Genomic DNA, 25,694 nt, shown 5'->3' with positions numbered 1-25,694 from the left:
ACGATTTTTGCTGTGGATACTTCCTCCAACTACAGCACTCCACATTCCAAATTTGAGCGAAATCGCTTCAAGCGTTCCCGAGATACGCGACTTCAAAAATTGGCTTAGTTTCTTCTTTTTCTTCTTTTTTTTTTTTTCTTTTTCTTTCTTCCTCTTCTCGCACACTTTACAAAAACTGCTATAAAATGCGAACGCCATATCTGATTGTCTTGAAATTTGGCACACAGAAGGGGGTATAAAGGCGCATCTCTGTACCAACTTTGGCTGGAATACGATAAACAGGCAAATAGTTATGAGCGATTATTCACGAAAAATAACACCAATATGTTGTCACACCTACAGGGTAAACCGCGTACGGGAAGAAGCTGAAAATCGGTGGGTGAATAGGTTAACTATTGAACCTCAAACCTTTTGTGGTTTGAAAGAAATCGAGCTAAAAACCAGGAAGATACAATGAAAATACCAACAGTGTGTAACAATTATGCAATCGAGATTAGCTAATAAAAAACGACAGCTTGCCACGCCTACCAGATAAACCGCTTGGGGTAATGTTTTGAAAATCACTGTATAGATGGAGTAATCATCTTAGAAAGGCTCTTCAATGGTGTAGAAGAATCAGACATAAAGCCCCGGAGTTATAACACGAAATCCAACTTGGTGTAGTAAGTGCGAGGTCGAGATACTCTAATAGAGCAGTCATCCTAATAGAGCAGTCACCCTGAAGAGAATTCAAGAGATCAGTTAGAAACAAGAAACCTGTATAGAGATCAGCTACAAAGAAACCACCATGTAGAGAGTTCAGCTACAAACAAATCTCCCTGTAGAGAGATCAGCTAGAAGCAGTTACCTTGCAGAGAGTTCAGCTACAAAGAAACCATCATGTAGAGAGTTCAGCTACAAACAAATCACCCTGCAGAGAGATCAGCTAGAAGAAGTTACCTTGTACAGAGTTCAGCTACAAAGAAACCATCATGTAGAGAGTTCAGCTGCAAACAAACCACATGTAGAGAGTTCAGCTACAAACAAATCTCCCTGTACAGAGATCACCTAGAAGAAGTATCCTCTTAGAGAGTGCAGCTACAAACAAATCACCATGTAGAAAGATCAGCTAGAAGAAGTCACCTTGTAGAGAGTTCAGTTACAAAGAAACCACCATGTAGAGAGTTCAGCTACAAACTAGTGACCTTGTAGAGACATCAGCTAGAAGAAGTTACCTTGTAGAGAGTTCAGCTACAAAGAAACCATTCTGTAAAAAGCTTAGCTGCAAACAGATCACCTGTACAGAATTCAGCTACAAACAAATCACCCTGTAGAGAGATCAGCTAGAAGAAGTTACCTTGTAGAGAGTTCAGCTACAAACAAATCACCCTGTACAGAGATCAGCTAGAAGATGTTACCTTGTAGATAGTTCAGCTACAAACAAATCACCCTATAGAGAGTTCAGTTACAAAGAAACCACCATGTAGAGAATTCAGCTACAAACTAGTGACCCTGTAGAGACATCAGCTTGAAGAAGTTACCTTGTAGAGAGTTCAGCTGCAAAGAAATCACCCTGTAGAAAATTCAGCCACAAACAAATTGCCCTGTAGAAAGATCAGTTAGAAAAAATTACCTTGTAGATAGTTCAGCTACAAACAAACCATTCTGTAAAGAGCTCAGCTGCAAACAAATCACCTGTACAGAATTCAGCTACAAACAAATTTCTCTGTAGAGAGATCAGCTAGAAGAAGTTACCTTGTAGATAGTTCAGCTACAAACAAATCACCCTGTAGAGAGATCAGCTAGAAGAGGTCACCTTGTAGATCGTTCAGCTACAAACAATTCACCCTGTAGAGAGATCAGCTAGAAGAAGTCACCTTGTAGAGTGTTCAGTTACAAAGAAACCACCATGGAGAGTTCTGTAATAAATATATGTATTATATATATATATATAATTTGTACATTTACTGATACAATCAGAGATACTTAAATACATCTGCTTCATCTTTTCTTCTTCCTGTGGTAAAGAAAAAAAGATTTGTTTAAAAAGTCCCAAAGCCGGCCTATGGTTGAGGGTATATAAATGCAAAAAGAAGTGAAATCTAATCCAAAACAGCCAAGCTGTAAAAAAAGAGTGTGGCCCTCAAAAAGGCTATGATGAAAAAGATGTGAAATCCAAGGTGGCGGCCAAGAAATGGCTGTGATGGTAGGTTAATGGTAAAAATTTTAATCACGACAATTCAGGTGAATTTTGTGTCAATTGACCAAGTGGCACCAAAATTCACTTGAATTGTCGTTATCAAATTTTTTACCATTAACCTACCATCACAGCCATTTTTTGGCCGCCACCTTGGATTTCACATCTTTTTTCACCATAGCCTTTTTGAGGGCTGCACTCTTTTTTTACAGCTTGGCTGTTTTGGATTAGATTGTGCTTTGTGTGGGAGGATCAAAGCGATGCCGCATATCGTATTGTCCATACAGTACTAATCAGCTGCATAACTGTACTGTATGAGTCATACAGTACAGTTGTGGAGCTAATTGGGATAATACAGTACAGTTATGTGCTTAATTGGGCAAATACAGCACACTTGGGCAAATACAGCACACTTAGGCAAATACTGTACAGTTATGTGGAGAATTTATTTGTGGAATGTTACATAAACAACACACTGTAAATCGCTAAAACCAGCCGAACTAATCCTACGAGTTCGTTCTACAGCTAAGAATAGATTGTATAAACACTTGCTGATCGTCTGATCACAAAGCTTTTTAAACACAGCTCCACTAAGAAAGCACGAATGATCACGTGCGTAACATTGTAAATCGCTAAAACTAGTCTAACTAATCCTATTAGTTTGTTCTACGACTAGAAATAGATTAGTTAAATACTTACTGATATCCTTATCACCGAAAATCGCAGCAGTTTGAGTACTAGAGAAAATTGCTCCGAGCCAGACGCGACCAGGAAGTACAATATAACACTTAAAGCACCGCCTTGCTTGTGTGTACAAAAATACAGTACTCAGGGGGTGTCTCGTACTGTATTTTCCGTACACACGTGCGGTGTTGCTTTAACTCTAACATAGAAAACTTTATCACGATATATCAATATATACATGTATCACATATCGCACATCACCATTTCTTGGTATTAGACACCAGCACTGCTGGAATAACAGTAGCGTCATCATGTCAGGTAATATGTTTTTCTCTATTTTTATAAACTGGGTATGAAATTATGAGTACTGTAGCATGGCATGAAAGTATTTTAATATACACACACTTATACTGTACCTACATACATACAAGTATACGTATGTCATTTTAATTGTAGACATTGGTAAAATCAAATAATCATTTTCAAGAATTAATTCTTACAGCAGTGCAAAAAGTGAGTAAACATATAGTAGCTGGTTGTGTTATGTAACTATAGGTGCATGTTGTACTGAAAACTTGTACAATATATGTAGCTATTTATAGTGATAAAATGAAATATGTAATAGTTGTAAGTCTTGTAACATGGGAATGAGGGCTTTGCCTGATATGTTTGCCTGATAGCCGGAGGCTAGAGGCCAAGGGTTGAGTGTATGCATATCAGACAAAAGCCTGAATCTCCTGTGTTACAGCTAATATGTAACACTTCTGATCCATAATTTGCCAATAAATCACCCAGCCAATACAAGTGCAACCACTGGGTATATTGAACGATTCAGTTGTGGGTCAGCAGCTGATACATTCTGGCTGTGTTTGGCTATGATGAATTGACAAATCTTAGAGATATCATTGGGAATTTTGGTTGTGCTAATGTGATGGTGTGCTGTATTGTTAATAAGAAGCGCACGCCCCAGAGTGGAATAGGGCATTAACTAGAACGCTGAGTGAAGTGAAACGTGTACTGGTCATAACAAGTTGGGGGCTTGTCCGGGAGCGAGATGGCAGAGGCGAATCAGTCAAAGAAGCAAGCAGTAATCGTCCGAGCAGTTGTGAACGCGTGTGCATACAGATCATCCGAAGGATTAAGCAAGCTGCCATTTTGTTTTCTTAACCCCAGGATCAAATTCCTTGGTACCGGGTTAATAGTACCTGAAGAGGTATATGTAAGATTGTGTTACTGCATTTCTCGCTTCGTTTGTTAGTAGGGATTGACTGTCATTGTCGTTGTTTATCGCCGTACTCTGGCCAGCTGCACTGTTTTAGTTTTCCTGCCCTCGTGAAGAGAATCTGACAGTGGTTAACGCTTCATTATCATTTTTGTTTAATAGTCAAACAGTGGAGCCTTTCAATATTGAAGCTTTTGTGGAGGAACCGACCCTGAGAGTTGTCAAGTTGTTGAAGAAGGCCGAGTTAGTATCGGTAGCCCAACATTACAAGCTGGAGGTTGGTAGTACAATGAAGAAGAGTCAAATCAAACAGTTAGTTATTGATTACTTAGTGGAAGAGGAGATAGTGTCAGAGGAGGAGGTTGAACCACCAATGGTGTCTGGTACTGATCAGAACAGTTTAGAATTGCAGAGACTTGAACTCCAGGATAAGGAAAGGGAAAGAGAGAGCCAACTAAAGCTTAAAGAATTGAGAAAGAACTATCTATCCAATTACGAATGAAAGAATTAGAAGCTCCTGCTACCACCCCACGACCTACCAATCCTTCCCAGTTTGATATCAGTAAGCACATAAGATTTGTCCCTCCATTCCAGGAAAAGGAAGTAGATAAATATTTCTTACATTATGAGAAGATTGCTGCCAGCCTGGAATGGCCACGAGAGCCATGGACACTTCTACTCCAGAGTGTTTTAACAGGGAAAGCCCGCAAGGTTTATTCCGCACTGTCGGTTAAGCAGAGCTGTTGATATAACTCAGTCAAGAGTGCAATACTCAAGGCTTACGAACTAGTTCCAGAAGCTTACAGACAGCAGTTCCGGAACAGCCGCAAGGAGGACTCACAAACTTTTACGGAGTTTGCTAGGGAAAAAGAGGTACAATTTGATTGGTGGTGTGCATCCAAGGAAATAAATCATGACTTCAACCAACTTTGTCAACTTATTTTACTTGAGGAATTTAAATCCTGTGTATCCTCCACATAAAAACCTATCTTGATGAACGGAATGCAGAAAGTCTTCACCAAGCTGCTGTCTTGGCAGAGGATTATTCACTGACTCACAAGGGTACCTTTTCAAAAGATGCCCAAAGTGGTGCTGGATCCAAGGGTAATTGCAGTGGTGGAGCATCAGGCTCTGCCAGTGGTAAGTCTTCTAATTATACACGTCAGCTTGATGGATTGAGGTCCAGTAAGTACATTGTGCCAGTGTGATTTTACTACAAGAAGAAGGGCCACGTTATGGCTGAATGTTGGAAACTAGAAAAGAAGACTGCCCGGCCCAACTCCTTGGCTGTACCTCATCATACAAAGTCTGACAGCAGACTTGTGCCATTGTCTCTACATGAGCAATTTAACCCCTTTGTGTCCAAGGGTTTTGTTTCACTGTGAAAGGAAGGAGTACAAGTACCAATTACAATCTTAAGAGACACAGGGGCAACTCAGAGTCTCATTGTGGAAGGTACCTTACCCTTATCTATGGAAACAGCAACTGGAGCTACCATGTTCATCCAAGGAGTGGGACTTGCTCCTGTTAGTGTTCCACTCCACACTGTGTTTTTTTGTTGTGATTTGGTTACTGGACCAGTTGTAGTGGGAACAAGGCCTAGCCTTCCAGTCCAGGGGATTTCCCTACTTTTAGGAAATGATTTAGCAGGCAGTAGAGTGACACCTGATTTGTCAGTGACCAGCAACCCTGAGTTGACTACAGATGTGGACAAGTCAACACCCACTATTCCAGGGCTTTTCCCGGCATGTGCAGTTACTAGGGCTTCAGCAAGACGAGCAGCTTTGCATCCCAGTGACACAACACAATCTGATGTTGCTAGCTCTAGCCAACAGGTTTCAGGTGGTGTGATACTGTTGATGGCGAGAACACTGTGTGTGCTAATGATGACCTTGTAAGTGCTGAAGCTACTATGTGTAGTAGGGAGCAGCTGATTGTAGCCCAGGAGGATGATGTTGAATTGCATCCATTAATAAATGATGCTGTTGGTGAGGAAGAAATGTATAAGTACGCCAATTATTTTTATAGGAAGTCAGGGGTGCTAATGTGGAAGTGGAGATCCCTGGACGTACCAGCTAACAAGGAGTGGCAGATTTTACATCAGATTGTCCTCCCTCAGGAGTTTCAAGGGGAGGTTCTGTCTCTGGCCCATGTATCTCCCATGGCTGGACACCTAAGTGTCAACAAGACGTATCGCAAGATACTTGCTCATTTCTACTGGCCAAAGCTGAAGCAGAATGTGGCTCAGTTCTGCAGGACCTGTCATGTTTGTCAAGTGGTGGGCAAACCGAATCAACTGATTCCAGTGGCTCCATTGAAGCCAGTCCCTGCGTGTGGTGAGTCATTCAGTGATATCCTTATTGATTATGTTGGGCCCCTCCCAAAGACAAAGTCGAGGAACAAATTTTTGTTTACAATAATGCGTAAGTCTACATGCTTTCCAGAAGCCATACCCTTCCGCAACATTAAGGCTCCCAAAAGTGTTGATGCTTTGGTGAAGTTCTTCACTTTTGTTGGCTTGCCGAAGTCAGTTCAGTCAGACCAAGGCTCAAACTTTATGTCTGGCATTATACAGCAAGTAATGTGTCAGTTAGGTATTAAGCAGTACAGGTCATCTGCCTACCACCCTGAGTCCCAAGGAGCATTAGAATGCTTTCGTCAAACCTTGAAAAATATGATCAGGGCATACTTTACGCAGTATCAGAGTGAGTGGGACCAGGGTATACACTTATTGCTGTTCACAGCCAGGGAAGCGGTACAAGAATCATTAGAGTTTAGCCCCTTTGAGCTAGTTTTTGGTTGCACAGTGCGAGGCCCACTGAAGTTGTTGAAAGAGATGTGGTTTGCTGATGATCCTCCTGATAGTTTGTTAGACCAAGTCTCCAGTCTTTGTTACCGGCTGATAAGTGCAACTCACTTGGCACAACAGAATCTGAAGCATACCCAGTGCAAGATGAAGACATGGTACGACAAGAAAGCAAAGAGCAGAAGTTTCAAGGTGGGAGAGAAAGTCTTAGCCTTACTTCCGATTCCCCAGCACCCCTTACAGGCAAGGTACTGTGGCCCTTATGTAGTTGCAAGGAAGGTTAGCAATTTGGATTATGTCATTGGCACGCCTGATCGACGTAAGGCTCAGCGACTATGCCACATAAATATGTTAAAGAAATACTATGGAAAGGAGACAGAGAGTGTTGGTACTGCAGTTTGTGTAGTGCAGGAAGTAAGTAAGACTGAGCAAGGGATGGTGTCTGATGAGTTAGTTGATGGTAGCCTAAGGTTCAGTAATTCAGAGATGATGTGTAACATGGAGAATAACTTAGAGCATTTATCTACAGCAGAGAGAGAGAGGAGATGGTGGCACTCATCACAGAGTTTTCTGACCTTTTCTCAGATGTCCCAGGGAGAACAAACTGTGTTCACCATCATGTTGACATAGGGAATGCTGCCCCTATCAAGCAGAATCCATACTGAGTTAACCCTCGGAAGTTGAGTTTTCTCAAGAAAGAGTTGGACTACATGCTGAGGAATGACATCATCGAGCCAAGTCAGAGTAACTGGAGTTCGCCATGTCTGCTAGTGCCAAAGAGTGACGGGACATACCACTTCTGCACTGATTATCATAAAGTAAACGCTGTTACAAAATCTGATATTCCGAGAGTGGAGGACTGCATCAACAGGATTAGTTCTGCCCAATATGTGAGTAAGATTGATCTCCTGAAAGGATACTGGCAGGTACCACTGACACCTATGGCCAAAGAGATATCTGCTTTCGTAACACCGGAGTGATTCTACCAGTATAAAGTGATGCCCTTTGGCATGAAAAATGCCCCCGCAACATTTCAGTGGATGATCAACCAGATAGTAGAGAATTTTGAGGGCTGTGAGGCATATATTGACAATGTCGTCGTGTTTGATAGTACATGGGAACGGCACCTCTAATGAGTGAGAGAGCTTTTTTGTCAACTAAAGCAAGCCAATCTAACCGTGAATTTAGTGAAGAGCAAATTTGGACATGTTCATGTGACATATACCTTGGACACGTTGTTGGACAGGGTCATGTGAAACCTGTAAATGCCAAAGTGGAAGCTATTTTCAAGTATTCTGTCCCGACCAGTAAGAAAGAGCTCATGAGGTTTTTGGGAATGGCTGGCTATTACAGAAACTTTTGTAGAAATTTGCCAGTATTTGTGAGCATTTGACTAACCTCCTCAGAAAGAATAGTGTCTTTGTGTGGAGTAAGAGTTGCCAGAGTGCCTGTGAGACCATCAAGAGCCTGCTTGTGTCAGCCCCTGTTTTGGCTACATCTGATTTTGACAAACCATTTGTACTCACTGTTGATGCCAGTGATGTTGGTACAGGAGCAGTGCTTTTACAAGAGGATTTCAAGGGAATAGATCACTCTATCGGCTATTTTTCACGCAAGTTCAATGCAAGTCAAAGAAATTATTCGACAAGTAAGAAGAAGGCCCTAGCTCTTGTCTTTGCGTTACAACACTTGGACTTTTATGTTAACCCTGCTCAATTCCCCATACAAGTTTACACAGACCACAACCCATTGGTGTTCCTGAACAAAGTGAGAAACGAAAACCAGCATCTATGGCAATGGAGTTTAGCTTTGCAATCCTATGACCTGGACATTTATCACATTGCTGGCAGAGACAATGTTTTGGCTGATGCCCTGTCAAGGGAATGAACACCTGAACTTGTGGACTCTAATTATGTTTGATTTCTGTTTTGTTGTACATATTTATCTGGTTTTTTTAAGGCTATACCTGTAATGTTAACTTTGTTGTTTTTGTAGGGATTATGTGTGTGACAGTGCCTTTCTTTATGGGGGGGGGAGGGGTGTGTGTGATGGTGTGCTGTATTGTTAATAAGAAGTGCACATCCCAGGGCGGGGTAGGGAATTAACTAGAACACTGAGTGAAGTGAAACGTGCACCGGCCGTAACACTAAGTTTAATGTTATAATCAGTGTGCGGTTGAATTGTTCATGGCATAATTTAAAAGTTTACAAAAAGCCTAGATGAGTAAGCTTGCTTGTATAGAGTGGTTACAGTGGAGATTTCACATTATTAGTAACGTGGATGTGGTCCATATTCGAAAATGTGTGGAAATGCTTGTGATAGCACTAATTTTCACTGTTTTTTCAACTCGTAGGATAGCAAGGATAACAAAATGCTTTCCATTTGATGAATGGTTTTCATGGCCAAATCAAACACTAATCATGTGAGTTTTATTCAATCCCCACAATTTATAATCGCTGCCCAGTTGTACCTCAGGTTCCAATCAGGATTCTGGGCAAGTATAAAGCAAAGTAATGTGAATGATAGTGTTATAACAAAGCTCTGTGGGAATCCTTGCATTGGCATACTGTCTAATAATCTATGCAAATAAAAACAGTCAAGCTGTTTAAAAAGGGTGCGGACTTCAAAAGCCTGGGTGAAAAAAGTTGTGAAATTACAGGTGGCAGACATTGCAATGATGATAATGATAATACGTTTTAATAATGCACATAACCATTATTAAAATTTATCATTAACATCATTTCAGCCATTGTGGAAGAGAACCCGTTCATTGGCTCACCGTCTTTCGCAAACACCAGCTCTCCTACAAACATACAACAACATTATCTGTGATCAACTCAATAGGGGTTTTATTGAAAGAGTGTACACACCTAAAATACCTGGCCTGACCCATTTTATTCCTCACCACTGCATCAAAAAGAACTCAATAACAACACCAATCTGCATTGTATACGATTGCAGCTGCTGTCAATCAAAGGACCATCCCTCCTTTAATGACTGTTTGCTCACCGGTCCTCACTTTTTTAATGATCTATGCTCAATCATCCTTTGTTTTCGTACACACATCTACGCTATCTCCACTAATATTGAGAAAGCCTTTCTCCATATCCACCTTAATGAGAGTGATAGAGATTACAGCCGCTTCCTTTGGCTCAGTGATGCTACAGATCCCAAAAGTGAGCTCATCATGTACCGCTTCGAGACAGTACTCTTTGGAGCTGTAAGTTCACCATTTATGTTGTATGCTGCTCTGTACCATCATTTACAACACTATAACACACCACTCTCACATGACATCCAAGCCAATTTATATGTTGATAACGTTGTGTCAGGGTGTGAGACAGAATTGGCCGCAATCCAGTATTACAAACAGGCTAGAGTCATTATGTCAGAGGCCAAATTTAACTTGAGATCATGGGTCACAACTTAGTTTGATAACACGTCAGAAAAACACTGCTGACTCCACTGTACCTGCTAATGTCCTAGGCATCCACTGGCACACTGACACAGACAAACTATCACTCATACTCAAGAGCACCACTTTGGCTACCGTAAATCTAATTACTAAGCATGAAGTCCTTCAAGATTCATTGAAGGTGTTTGACCCACTTGGACTAGTAGCTTCAGTTACTATCAGTTACCATCCGTTCCAAGCTTCTAATGCAAACCCTCTGGCAAAAACACCTGGAATGGGATGAACCACTTGAACCTGAGCTCTGTGAGCAATGGCAATCTATAGTCACAGACATCAAACAATTACCACAGTTTAACATCAATAAATGCTACTTTACCATCACTTATGAGAAAAACAATGTACAACTTCATGTATTTGCTGATTCCTGCACCAAGACCTATGGTGCTGTAGCATTTCTCAAGCTACAACAGGTGTCTTCATTTATTATGGTGAAATCCCATGTTGCTCCATTCAAGCGTCCAACCTTGCCTTGCTTGGAGCTCATGGCTGCATTGACAGCTACACATCTGGCCAAATTTATCATTGATTCCTTACAACTGTACAACACCTCTGTTTTTATGTGGACTGACAGCCAGATTGTGTTGTACTGGATCCATAGCAAGAAGACCCTTCCACAGTTTGTTTCTTCTCGAGTAAGTCAGATTCACAATGTACTGCCATCAGCTTCCTGGAGATTTTGCTCAACCAATGGCAACTCAGCAGACCTTCTGACAAGAGGTATTACTTATGACCAGCTACAGTCTTCCTTGATGTGGCTTAAGGGCCCACCTTGGTTACTGTCTGATAACCTTTCGCCAGAGTAGAAGCCTACAGAAGCTCTTCAGCTACAAGTTTCATTAGTGGAAGCCAAAGAGACTGCTCAACCAGAGACACAAAGTACTACCTCTGTGGAAGACACTGGCCTTCACTGTATTCTTGATGTTTCAGCATACCACAACCTATCACGACTCCTCAGTGTTACTGCATATATCTTAAGATTTGTGAGAAACATAAGAAAGCCATCCATCAAGTACTCAGGTCCTATCTCCCCTGCAGAGCGTACACAAACTAACTTGAAATGGATCCAAACTGTACAACAGCAATCATTCCCTGCCAAAATCCAGAACATCAGTTCTCGATCAAGTCGATTGCATTTAGTTCGTCAACTCCATTTATTCATGGACTATATGCATGATTGTCTATTAGGAATTTATTTTGTAGTGAGTGTTCTATTAGAGTATCTTGATTTTTCATGTGAAAGTTGATTAACTCTTTACAAGGTAGCTTATTTCTAGATGATCTATGTACAGGATGACTTGTTTATAGCTGAACTATTCTAGCTGTTCTCTTTACAGGGTAATTTGAAATGTAGCTGATCTCCCTACAAGGTGACTTGTTTCTAGCTGATCTCTCTACAGGGTGATTTGTATGTATCAAGCTGATCTCTCTATAGGATGATTTGTTTATAACTAATCTCTCTATGGGTTGATTTGTTTCAAGCTGATCTCTCTATAAGGTGATTTGAAATGAAGCTGATCTCTATACAGGAGTAATTACCTGATCTCTCTACAAAATTAATGTAGTTGAACTCTTTGCAGGGTGCCTTGTTTCCAGCTGAACTCCCTACAGGGTGACATGTTTCTAGCTGATCTCCTTACAGGGTGATTTTTCTAGCTGATTTCTCTACTCTACAGCGTGGTTTGTTTCTAACTGATCTCTCTACAGGGCGACTTGTTTCTAGCCGATCTCTCTACAAGGTGACTTGTTTCTAACTGATCCTTCTACGGGGTGATTTGTTTCAAGTTGATCTTTCTATAGGGTGAGTTGAAACGTAGGTGACCTCTCTACAGGTTGACTTGTTTCTAGCTGATATGGTGATTTGATTCTAGTTGATCTTTCTACAGGATGAACTGATTTTTCTACAGGGTGACTTGTTTCTAGCTGATATCTCTACAGGGTGATTTGTTTCTGGCTCATCTCTCTACTGAGAGATTTGTTTGCAACTGAACTCTCTGCTGGGTGACTTGATTATAGCTGATCTCTCACAGGTGACTTGCTTATAGCTGCACGATCTCTTACTCTACACAGTGACTTGTTTCTAACTGATCCTCTATAGGGCAGCTTGTTTCTAGCTGAACTCTCTACATGGTGACTTCAAATGTAGCTGAACTCTATGGGGTGACTTGCAATTTGATTCTCTACAGGATGACTTGTTTCCAGCTGAACTGTTTACAGGGTGATTTGTTTCCAGTCTATCTCTTTACAAGATGATTATATAGCTGATCTCTCTACAGGATGACTTGTTTCTAGCTGATATCTCTACAAGGTAACTTGTTTCCAGCTGAATTCTCTACGGGGTGACTTGAAATGTACTGTACTTGAACTCTCTTTAGGGTGACTGGTTTCTAACTGATCATTCTACAGAATGACTTAGCTGATCTCTCTACAGGGTGACCTGTTTCTACAGTAGCTGATTTCTCTATAGGTGACTTGTTTCTAGCTGAATACCTTGCAAGGTGTAGTTTAACACTTTGTAGGGTGACTTGTTTCTACCTGATCTCTCTACAGGGTGACTTTTTGTAGTTGAGCTCTATACAGAGTAGCTTATAACAAAGTTAAATATGATGCATAGCTGAACGCTTTAATAGAGTAATTTATGTCTTACTGACTGCTCTATTAGGGTGACTGCTCTATTAGAATATCTCGATCTACACTGAGTTGGATTTCGTGTTATAACTCTGTGGCTTCAAGTATGGTTCTTCTACACCATTGATGGTCCTTTCTAAGATGGTTTATCTGGTAGGCATGGCAAGTTATAATTTTTATTAGCTAAAATTGATCGCACAAATGTTACACACTGTTGAGATGTATCTTCGTGGTCTTTAGCTTGATTTCTTTCAAACCACAAAGGGTTTGAGGTTCAATAGTTAATTTATCCATGTACCGATTTTCAGTTTCTTCTCATAAGCAGTTTACCCTGTAGGCGTGACAACATATTGGTGTTATTTTTTGTGAATAATCACTAATAACTCATTGATTGTTCATCATATTCCATTAGTACCAATATGCACCTTTATATCCCTTCTATGTACCAAATTTCAAGGCAATCAGATATTGTGTTTGCATTTCATAAGAAAATAAGAAGTGGAAAAAATAAAGAAACTAAGCCAATTTTTGAGGTATCATATCTTGGGAATGCTTGAAGTGATTTTGTTCAAATTTGGTATGTGAAATACTAATGGTGGAGGGCATGTCCACAACAAACATTGTCTTGTTTCGTAAAGGCAGCACGGAGCTATAAATGCGTGAAAATCACATTTTCTTTCTTTTAATATACTCACGGTGTTGCATGCCGGCTTCTTGTCAGCACGACACACTACCGTCTGTCTTGATACATAAATTATCAAGACACACGGTAGTGTGTCGTACGGCCTAAGAAGCCAGCAAGCTACACCATGAGTACATTTACAGGAAGAAAGTAAACACGATTTTCACCTGTATGTAACTCCGAGATCTCTTACCTGATTGCAGCAAAGTTTGCAGTAGAGATGCCTGCCTGATAAGGGAGCTTCATGCCAAATTTGAAGAAAATCGCCCCAGCCATTTCCAAGATACAAGCAACCAAAGTTTTAGGTTTTCTTCATTTTTTTTCTTTCTTCATCTTTTCATACACTTAGCCTAAACTGTTACAAAATACAAACACGTTGTCCATTATTTGGCACACCAAAATGAGCAAATTCTATTATCAAGTTTGGTATGAACCCAGTAAAAACTTCAGGAGTTATAATTGATTATTTGCATAAAAATAATACGATTTGTTGTCATACCTACAGGCTGCTTGGAATTAACTAAAAATTGGTTTGAACATACTGTAAATTAACCATCATAAGAGCGCCTTTTGGCAGTTTGAAACGAATCGAGAAAAAGACCATGGAGATATAAAGCAAAACCAACAATAGTATGATCAATTTTTGTGAAATGGTAGCTGTGTGATGCAATTTGCATCTAGCCTAACAACTGTGGTCAGGCTGGCAGACCAATAATTGAGTTTCGGCAGCTTGTTTTTTAAATTCAGTATTCGGCTTTGTGTTTATTTTTAATGGCAATTGATAACAGGAACACTAAAATTTCATAAAGGTATTTTTGTCATGCAAAGTAATTCTGTGACAATTTTGATGGAAAGATAGATGGCTTTTATATTGCTATGCATGCTAAAGAGTGTCAGTAAGGTTTGCAAAGTTTTAAAATAAATATACAGTGTTTTAATTGTCTTTTTGCATTTTAATTTGGAATTCTCGTGATGCAATAATTACACCATTTTTATATTAGGAAGTGGTTCCAGATAACAGGATGATAGAGAAACTGAATTCAACCAATAATTTAAAAGTTCTTCTTGTAAATGCTGTTGCCGTTGTCATTAAAACACTTGACTCGTTGCAAAAACTTACCTGTGTTGATAAATTCTACTGGAGTTTTATTGCTTCATGTTGTAATCACATACAACTAGATGCAGACAACCTGGACAAAATTGCTACATATGCTTTTGTTATTGAGAAGCTTGGAAGAGTTTTTCAAGAGTACTGTACTATAAAAAGAATTAATGACCATATGCTTTCTGAAGTTCCACAGTACATTAATCAGATTTCCAACAATAATGTGAATGATTATTTTAAATGGATTGTTAGAATGCAGAGTATTGTGGCACATTGGCGTAATAAATTTGGAAGTGATGGATTTAATTATGATGACATTTTTGTTTATGCAAATGGTTCAGTACACTTTGAAAAGTTTGCTAAAGCAATCAATGCTACAAGCCTGCTTTATCTAACTGATGAAATAACCAAGATCAAGAAGAAGTATTTTACACCTTATTCAAAGCTGTGTTCGCTTTTGGTTAGAAGCATTAAAGATGTTGACTGGTAAAGTTGATTAGTGCATGTTATAGGTACACTGTATTGCAAATTCATTTGTATTCTTACAAATTGGTAAGTACTGTAATATATATTACACTGTTTTCCTTTATTATATTATTATCATTATTATTAATACTTTAAACATTAGGTGTACTCTAATTGAAATGTTGAATTATTATGGATTACGATTGGACCATAGTATTCAAGTTAAACTTGATGCCCACGTTATTCTTCCTAGAAGTGTTTCCGCAGTTGATCCTAGCGAAATACAGCAAGGTTTGAATCAACTTGATGGTCAACTTGACCTGGAGCCTGATATGACCATAATGCTACGAAAATCCACTACTTTAAAGGTTTTGAGGGAACTAAATTTAGATCTACAAAACTATTTAAATCCAATTTGTACACAGTTGGAGTTTTTGGCATATTTTCATTTGCACAATTGTGAAATGTTCATTAGATATTTAAAAAATCAGGTTGATAATTTCTCATCTTTAGAAATTACTGTTGATAATGATAAAGTTTTGTTAGCATTTCCATCACATCCTGAGAGTTCAAAAGCTGACAAAAAATTAAACCAGGTAAGATACTGTTTCTTTAAGTGAATTTAAATTATATGTCTGTCATTTGTGGTCAGTTTGCATCAGCTTTAGAAAATACTAAAGCATTCATTTTAAGCTTGATCAAAGGTACTGCCACATATGAGGAAATATTTGCTGAAGGAACATTGGAGTCATTGCAAAAGTTTGATGCTGAAAGTGAATTTAAAATAATGTGTGGTTTTTCTGGCTTCAAAGAACTTTCTTCTACCAATGAGGAAGGAAAACAAGGTATAATGAACATGCTAGAATTATTTCAATATTCACAAGAGATATCTGTTATACCTAATGTCTGTGCTCAGTATCATCTTCAAGGCTGTTTGAATGATCCTAAACTAAAAGAGATAAAAAAGATTGTAAATGATTGCAAAAATACAGATGATAGAGCAAAGATTACTGGACAGATTGCAAGCAAACACATGAAGAAAATTTGGGAAGTCTTAAACTTTGATGATCCTAAACATGCTAAGAGATGCCTTAAAATATTTCCAGCTGTTGCCAATTGCGCCCAGTTTTACCAGTTTATCAAAGGGAAGGGCTTTACAAGTGAAACTGGTAGATCTGCATTTAGATCCCAAGTGGAACTTATAACAGCTCAATTACAACATGAAGACTACAATGAAACAGTATTAATTCACCTTACACCTGCATTTGCATACATTACACCATTCTTGGATACTGAACAGACTTTAGGAGAATTAATGGCAAAGATAATTCAACTGTTTAATGAAGGAACTGGGTTTGGTAGTGATCCTAGAAAAGATTTTTGTCAATTAGAAACAGTAAATTCTAATATCACTATGATTCAGTTATGGTTCTCAAGAACAGAGGTATAGTATACTCGCTGTATTTTATGTACTTCATTCATATATACTTGTCCCTTTAACTGCTGATATGATTCCAGTGTATGTAAGTTACCGGACCACATTACCACTCATCAAAACACACAGGGTGTGTCATGTGGCCAAGAAAGCTGATGCACCACACCATGTGATTATTTATGGGAAGAAAGAAAACATGATTTTCATGCATGCATAGTTTCATGGCCCCTTCTCCATTTTTGCATTGTACTGGCAACACTATAAATATAATCGATTTAACTCCAGCTATTTCTGATATATGGGCATTAAAGGTTTTGATCCACACAAAAACAGCTAAGTGTGGAAAAATGGTGTGGCCTCAAAAAGCCTGAGTGAAAAAAGTTCTGAAATCAAAGGTGGCGGCCAAAAATGGCTGCAATTATATTAAAGCTAACAATGTACATAGCCATTATTAAAATGCATTAGCATTAACATCACTGCAGCCATTTCTTAGCTGCCACCTTTATTTCACAACTTTTCCCCCATGCTTTTAAGGCTACACCATTTTTTCACAGCTTGGCTGTTTTGTGTAGATTTCACTTCTTTTTGTACTTTATAAGGCCTCGAAACGCCTATGGCTGACTTTGGAGTTTGTTTCTACTCACAATTCTTTTTTTCTATATGGACACAATGATGATTACTGAAGACAGACTTTTATATATGTACTGTATTGCATGATTTACTTCAATGTTTTGTAATATTATTGTAATCTAATCCATAACAGCCAAGCTGTAAAAAAAGGGTGCGGCCCTCAAAAAGGCTATGGTGAAAAAAGATGTGAAATCCAAGGTGGCGGCCAAGAAATGGCTGTGATGGTAGGTTAATGGTAAAAATTTTAATAATGACAATGCAGGTGAATTTTTGTGCCGTTTGGTCTTGGCACAAAATTCACCTGAATTGTCATTATTAAAATTTTTACCATTAACCTACCATCACAGCCATTTCTTGGCCGCCACCTTGGATTTCACATCTTTTTTCACCATAGCCTTTTTGAGGGCCGCACACTTTTTTTACAGCTTGGCTGTTTTGGATTAGATTTCATTTCATTTTGTATTTGTATACCCCAAAGCCGGCCTATGGCCAGCTTTGGGACTTTTTTAACCTATGTTTTTTTTCTTTACCACAGGAAGAAGAAAAGATGAAGTAGATGTACTTTAAATATTTTATCAGTAAATGTACAAATGATATATATAATACATATATTGATTACAGAAATCTCCATGGTGGTTTCTTTGTAACTGAACACTCTACAAGGTGACTTCTTCTAGATGCTCTCTCTACAGGGTGAATTGTTTGTAGCTGAACGATCTACAAGGTAACTTCTTCTAGCTGATCTCTCTACAGGGTGATTTGTTTGTAGCTGAATTCTGTACAGGTGATTTGTTTGCAGCTGAGCTCTTTACAGAATGGTTTCTTTGTAGCTGAACTCTCTAAAAGGTAACTTCTTCTAACTGATATTTCTACAGGGCAATTTGTTTCTGGCAGAATTTTATACAGGGTGATTTCTTTGCAGCTGAACTCTCTACATGGTGGTTTCTTTGTAACTGAACTGTCTACAAGGTAATTTCTTCTAGCTGATCTCTCTAAAGGGGAGATTTGTTTGTAGCTGAACTCTCTACAGGTGGTTTGTTTGCAGCTGAACTCTCTACATGATGGTTCTTTGTAGCTGAACTCTCTACAAGGTAACTTTTCTAGCTGATGTCTCTACAAGGTCACTAGTTTGTAGCTGAACTCTCTACATGGTGGTTTCTTTGTAACTGAACTATCTACAAGGTAACTTCTTCTAACTGATCTTTCTACGGGGTGGTTTGTTTGTAGCTGAACTATCTACAAGGTAATTTCTTCTAGCTGATCTCTCTACAGGGTGATTTGTTTGTAGCTGAATTCTGTACAGGTGATTTGTTTGCAGCTGAGCTCTTTACAGAATGGTTTCTTTGTAGCTGAACTCTCTACAAGGTAACTTTTCTAGCTGATGTCTCTACAAGGTCACTAGTTTGTAGCTGAACTCTCTACATGGTGGTTTCTTTGTAACTGAACTTTCTACAAGGTGACTTCTTCTAGCTGATCTTTCTACAGGGTGATTTGTTTGTAGCTGAACTCTCCACAAGGTAACTTCTTCTAGCTGATCTCTCTACAGGGTGATTTGTTTGTAGCTGAATTCTGTATAGGTGATTTGTTTGCAGCTGAGCTATTTACAGAATGGTTTCTTTGTAGCTGAACTATCTACAAGGTAACTTCTTCTAGCTGATGTCTTTACAGGGTCACTAGTTTGTAGCTGAATTCTCTACATGGTGGTTTCTTTGTAACTGAACTCTTTACAAGGTAACTTCTTCTAGCTGATCTTTCTACAGGGTGATTTGTTTGTAGCTGAATTCTGTACAGGTGATTTGTTTGTAGCTGAGCTCTTTAAAGAATGGTTTCTTTGTAGCTGAACTCTCTACAAGGTAACTTCTTCTAGCTGATGTCTCTACAAGGTCACTAGTTTGTAGCTGAGCTCTCTACATGGTGGTTTCTTTGTAACTGAACTCTCTACAAGGTGACTTCTTCTAGCTGATCTTTCTACAGGGTGATTTGTTTGATGCTGAACTCTCTACAAGGTAACTTCTTCTAGCTGATCTCTCTACAGGGAGATTTGCTTGTAGCTGAACTCTCTACATGATGGTTTCTTTGTAGCTGAACTCTCTACAAGGTAACTTCTTCTATTGATCTCTCTACAGGGCGATTTGTTTGTAGCTGAACTCTCTACATGATGGTTTCTTTGTAGTTGAACTCTACAAGGTGATTTCTTCTAGCTGAACTATCTCTTTCCATAGTTGCATGAACTCCATACAAGGTAACTTCTTCTAGCTGATCTCTCTACAGGGTGACTTGTGTGTAGGTGATCTCTATGCAGGTTTCTTGTTTCTAGCTGATCCCTTGAATTCTCTTCAGGGTGACTGCTCTATTAGGATGACTGCTCTATTAGAGTATCTCGATATCGCACTTGTTGCACCAAGTTGGATTTCGTGTTATAACTCCGTGGCTTTAAGTCTGATTCTTCTACACCATTGATGAGCCTTTCTAAGATGATTACTCCATCTGTACAACGATTTTCAAAGCATTACCCCAAGCGGTTTATCTGGTAGGCGTGGCAAGCAGTCGTTTTTTTATTAGCTAATCTTGATTGTGTAATTGTTACACACTGTTGGTTTTTTCGTTGTATCTTCCTGGTTTTTAGCTCGATTTCTTTCAAACCACAAAAGGTTTGAGGTTCAATAGTTAACCTATTCATCCACCGATTTTCAGCTTCTTCCCATACGCGGTTTACCCTGTAGGCGTGACAACATATTGGTGTTATTTTTCGTGAATAATCGCTCATAACTCTGTCTTTTTATCGTATTCCAGCCAAAGTTGGTGCCGAGATGCGCCTTTATACCCCCTTCTGTGTGCCAAATTTCAAGGAAATCGGATATGGTGTTCGCGTTTAATAGCAGTTTTTGTAAGTGTGCGACAAGAGGAAGAAAAATAAGAAGAAAAAAAAAACTAAGAAACTAAGCCAATTTTTGAAGTCACATATCTCGGGAACGCGTGAAGCGATTTCGCTCAAATTTGGAATGTGGAGTGCTGCAGTTGGAGGGCATGTCCACAGCAAAAATCGTCTTGTTTCATCAAGGAAGCACAGAGCTACGGAGGTGCGAAAATTGCGTTTTCTTTCTTCCTGTCAATATACTCACTGGTGTTACGCGCCGGCTTCTTGGGCTGCACGACACACTACTGTGTGTCTTGATACTCTAATAGAGTGTACATTTTTCTAGTAGAACATACATAGAATGTTCTAGAACCTCTATTGGTAGATCTATGAAAATTACAAACATTTTATTTGTATATAAATCATTTTTATTTATAGAGCAGAAATTAAGTGAGGTGATCAGCCAAGATAGTGGTGGAGTAAATAAAATTATTGGTAAAGTTATTCTGTAGGGTGTACAGCTGAACTCCCTACAGAATAACTTGTAATGTAATAGAATTCTATAATGGAGTAAATAAATTGGCTGAATGTTCTATTAGGGTGACTGTTCTATTAGAGTATCTCGATCTCGCATTTGCCACATGGAGTTGGCTTTCGAATCATAGCTCAGTGGTTTGTAATCCGATTCTTCTGTACTACTGCAAGGACTTTCTATGAAGATTATTCCAGCTATACACCGATTTTCAGCTATTTGCTCTAAGCGGTTTGCCTAGTAGGCGTAAAACTAATACTTTTTTTATTCATAAAAATCGATCGCGTAATTGTGACACAGGTTGGGTTTTGTGTCATATCTCCATGTTCTTTATCTCGATTCCTTTCAAACCACCAAAAGGCACGTCTACGATGGTTACTCCATGTACATAGCAATTTTCAACTTATTCCATGAAGCGGTTTACCTTGTAGGCAGTGTTGGGAGTAACGCGTTACTTATGTAGCATGTTATGTAATATTATTACTTTTGTGATAACTAAGTAAGGCCAATGAAACTTGATTACCAGTTTCTCGCTCAGATTTTTGAAAATTTGATGCGGGCGGGCGGTTATTATTCATTATGCACAACACACATCCAAACATGAAGATTTCTGCCAAAAAACAGTGAGATCTACATTGATTACTCTTGCATTAGCTAAAGTACGTTACTAGAACATTCAGTAATTCTGTAACTCCTAAACAAGTGATTTTTCCATTAGAGTATAGCTGATTGCTCTGTTAGAATAAAAGTGACTGCTCTATTAGAGTATTTCGATGAAATACCAATAATGAAATTCCATGCGGGTGTATCAAAAGCATGCGGGCGATGATGCGAAACTGCTAATCAAATTTCATTGGCCTAATATAACGAAATACGCTGTAAAAGCAAGTAATATAACTCAAGTTACTTTACTTACAAATGTAACGCATTACCTAAGTAGTATATAGTTACTGTAACGAATCTAATATTACGTAATATTATTACTACAAGTAACGAAGTTACTGATCTTGTTAGTAATCCACTGAGTAACACCTAGCCACAACGAAGTAATGAAGCCTATTGAATGATGCGTGTTCACCAGCTTCTTACTTATAATCAAGATTTGCACATTGTCCAACAACGCAATCGTGTCACGTGATAAAGTGGTAGTTTCACACGTGACAGCTTAAGGCTGTGGACACAAAGTAATATAATATGTAATATTATTACAGTTACTTTATTTTATGGGTAATATGTAACTGTAACTAAATATTTCAGCTGCAAGTAATAATTTATGTAATATGTAACTAGTTACCTATAAAAAGTAACTTGTCCAACACTGCCTGTAGGCATGACAATAAATCGATCTTATTTTACGTGAATAATCTGTCATAACTCTTGAACCATTCATCGGATTTGCACCAAATTTGATGCTAGGATTCACCTTTGGATTCTATTTCTGAGTGTCAACTTTCAAGGCAATCGGAGTACGCGTTTGCATTTTATAGCAATTTTTGCAAGCGTGCAAAAACATGAAGAAGAAGAAAAAACGAAGAAGAAAAAATCGAAAATTTAGCAGCCTATATCTTGGAAATGGCTGGAGCGATTTCCTTCAAATTTGGTATGTAGACTCCCCTGGCTGGCAGGCAACTCTGTAGCAAATTTGGTTCCAATTGAATAAGGGATCACTGAGATACAAAAGTGTGAAAATGATGTTTTCTTTCTTCCTGTCAATATACCCACGGTGTGGCCGCCGGCTTCTTGGGCTGCACGACACACTATAGTGTGTCTTGATACGTACATGTACCAGAATGACTACAAATGAAAATACTAACATCTAACATACACTATATATTATACACACACACTCATATTAGTATGTATCAATGTTCTATTCTTTTAGAGGAGTGTGGTGGTGTGGGGGCACTACCCTAATCTGCCCAGGTGAATGCTCTTTGTTACCGGTCAACATTGATTGCTTGTTGCAAATTACCCTTTTCCAAATTATTGCAGTTTGTATGCTAAAGAGGCATGTGTTAAAGCACTACAGAGGCATGTGTTAAAGCACTACAGAGGCGCACACACGCACACATTCACCCGGTGGTCTACGCCGGGGCACTGCAGACCCTGAGACCAAGGAGTGTCCGTAATAGTAAGGTCCCAACAGCATCTACAGAAGGGGAGTCGCCTATGAACAACGAAGACAAATATATTGTAGCTAATTAGAACTTGCTTGGCATCATTGATACATAGGTTTAGTTGTTAAAACGGAGCAATCTTGTAACCTCCTGGACAATTGTGGGGACAGGTAGATAGGTAGATAGGTACACACACACACACTTTTACGAAAACAATTTCAGTAAACCAGGTGCGTGCCCATGTTTAAAAAACTATGTGAAACACATAGTATAGTATATAGTATTAGTGTTGCCAAGATATATCAATCTAATCCAAAACAGCCAGCTGTAAAAAAAAGTGTGCGGCCCTCAAAAAGGCTATGGTGAAAAAAGATGTGAAATCCAAGGTGGCGGCCAAGAAATGGCTGTGATGGTAGGTTAATGGTAAAAATTTTAATAACGACAATTCAGGGGAATTTTTGTGCCGCTTGGTCTTGGCAAAAAATTCACCTAAATTGCCGTTATTAAATTTTTTACCATTAACCTACCATCACATCCATTTCTTGGCCGCCACCTTGGATTTCACATCTTTTTTCACCATAACCTTTTTGAGGGCCACACACTTTTTACAGCTTGGCTGTTTTGGATTAGATTTCACTTCTTTTTGTAGTTGTATACCCCAAAGCCGGCCATAGGCCGGCTTTGGGACTTTTTAACCTGTCTTTTTTTCTTTTCCACAGGAAGAAGAAAAGAGGAAGCAGATGTACTTTAAATATTTTATCAGTAAATGTACAAATTATATATATATAATACATATATTTATTACAGAACTCTCCATGGTGGTTTCTTTGTACTGAACACTTTACAAAGTGACTTCCTCTTGCTGCTCTCTCTACAGGGTGCATTGTTTGTAGCTGAACAATCTACAAGTAACTTCTTCTAGCTGATCTCTCTACAGGGTGGTTTGTTTGTAGCTGAATTCTGTGCAGGTGATTTATTTGCAGCTGAGCTCTTTACAGAATGGTTTCTTTGTAGCTGAACTCTCTACAAGGTAACTTCTTCTAACTGATCTTTCTACAGGGCAATTTGTTTGTGGCTGAATTTTCTACAGGGTGATTTCTTTGCAGCTGAACTCTCTACATGGTGGTTTCTTTGTAACTGAACTGTCTACAAGGTAATTTCTTCTAGCTGATCTCTCTAAAGGGGAGATTTGTTTGTAGCTGAACTCTCTACAGGTGGTTTGTTTGCAGCTGAACTCTCTACATGATGGTTCTTTGTAGCTGAACTCTCTACAAGGTGACTTCTTCTAGCTGACCTTTCTACAGGGAGATTTGTTTGTAGCTGAACTCTCTACAGGTGATTTGTTTGCAGCTGAACTCTCTACATGATGGTTTCTTTGTAGCTGAACTCTCTACAATGTAACTTCTTCTAGCTGAACTCTATACAGGGTAACTTGTTTCTAGCTGAACTCTCTACGGATGATTTGTTTGTAGCTGAACTCTCTACAAGGTAACTTCTTCTAGATGATCTTTCTACAGGGTGATTTGTTTGTAGCTGAACTCTCTACAGGTGATTTGTTTGCAGCTGAACTCTCTACATGATGGTTCTTTGTAGCTGAACTCTCTACAAGGTGACTTCTTCTAGCTGACCTTTCTACAGGGAGATTTGTTTGTAGCTGAACTCTCTACAGGTGATTTGTTTGCAGCTGAACTCTCTACATGATGGTTTCTTTGTAGCTGAACTCTCTACAAGGTAACTGATGTCTCTACAAGGTCACTAGTTTGTAGCTGAACTCTCTACATGGTGGTTTCTTTGTAACTGAACTCTCTACAGGGTGACTTCTTTTAGCTGATCTTTCTAGAGGGTGATTTGTTTGTAGCTGAACTCTCTACAGGTGATTTGTTTGCAGCTGAACTCTCTACATGATGGTTTCTTTGTAGCTGAACTCTCTACAAGGTAACTTCTTCTAGCTGATCTCTCTACAGGGAGATTTGTTTGTAGCTGACCTCTCTAAAGGGTGATTTTTTTTTGTAGCTGAACTTTCTACATACAAAGTGACTTGTTCTAGCTGGTCTCTCTACAGGATGACTTGTTTCTAGCTGATCTCTCTGCAGGGTGACTTGTTTCTAGCTCAACTCTACCGGGGTGATCTGTTCGTAGCTGAACTCTCTACAGGATGATTTGTTTACAGCTGAACTATCTACATGGTGGTTTCTTTGCAGCTGAATTCTCTACAAGGTGACTTCTTCTAGCTGAACTCTCTATAGGGTGATCTTCTCGTAGCTGAACTCTCTGCAGGGTGATTCGTTTGCAGCTGAACTCTCTACATGATGGTTTCTTTGTAGCTGAACTCTCTACAAGTTAACTTCTTCTAGCTGATCTCTCTACAGAGAGATTTGTTTGTAGCTGAACTCTCTATAGGTGATTTGTTTGCACCTTAACTCTCTACATGATGGTTTCTTTGTAGCTGAACTCTCTCTACAAGGTAACTTCTTCTAACTGATCTCTTTACAGGGAGATTTGTTTATAGTTGACCTCTCAACAGGGTGATTTTTTTTTTTTGTAGCTGAACTTTCTACATATAAAGTGACTTGTTCTAGCTGGTCTCTCTACAGGATGACTTGTTTCTAGCTGATCTCTCTGCAGGGTGACTTGTTTCTAGCTGAACTCTACCGGATGATCTGTTCGTAGCTGAACTCTCTACAGGATGATTTGTTTACAGCTGAACTATCTACATGGTGGTTTCTTTGCAGCTGAATTCTCTACAAGGTGACTTCTTCTAGCTGAACTCTCTATAGGGTGATCTTCTCGTAGCTGAACTCTCTGCAGGGTGATTCGTTTGCAGCTGAACTTTCTACATGATGGTTTGTTGATAACTGAACACTCTACAAGGTAACCTCTTCT

The 25,694-nt window shown here is 39.1% G+C and overlaps 1 protein-coding gene across 1 annotated transcript in view; it reads left to right on the top strand.

The window, feature by feature from the left end:
• The window catches only part of LOC136264790 (uncharacterized), a 168,539-nt gene that overhangs the window by 41,955 nt on the left and 100,890 nt on the right, over positions 1–25,694 (top strand). The window contains exons 8-12 of the mRNA XM_066059559.1: positions 3,317–3,373; positions 14,672–15,261; positions 15,404–15,608; positions 15,666–15,836; positions 15,893–16,684. Coding sequence (XP_065915631.1) covers positions 3,317–3,373; positions 14,672–15,261; positions 15,404–15,608; positions 15,666–15,836; positions 15,893–16,684 — 1,815 coding nt within the window. The remainder of the gene's footprint in view (positions 1–3,316; positions 3,374–14,671; positions 15,262–15,403; positions 15,609–15,665; positions 15,837–15,892; positions 16,685–25,694) is intronic.

This window comes from Dysidea avara, chromosome 8, assembly GCF_963678975.1.
Source record: "Dysidea avara chromosome 8, odDysAvar1.4, whole genome shotgun sequence".
Lineage (NCBI taxonomy): Eukaryota > Metazoa > Porifera > Demospongiae > Dictyoceratida > Dysideidae > Dysidea > Dysidea avara.
This window is presented reverse-complemented; position numbering and strand designations above follow the sequence as displayed.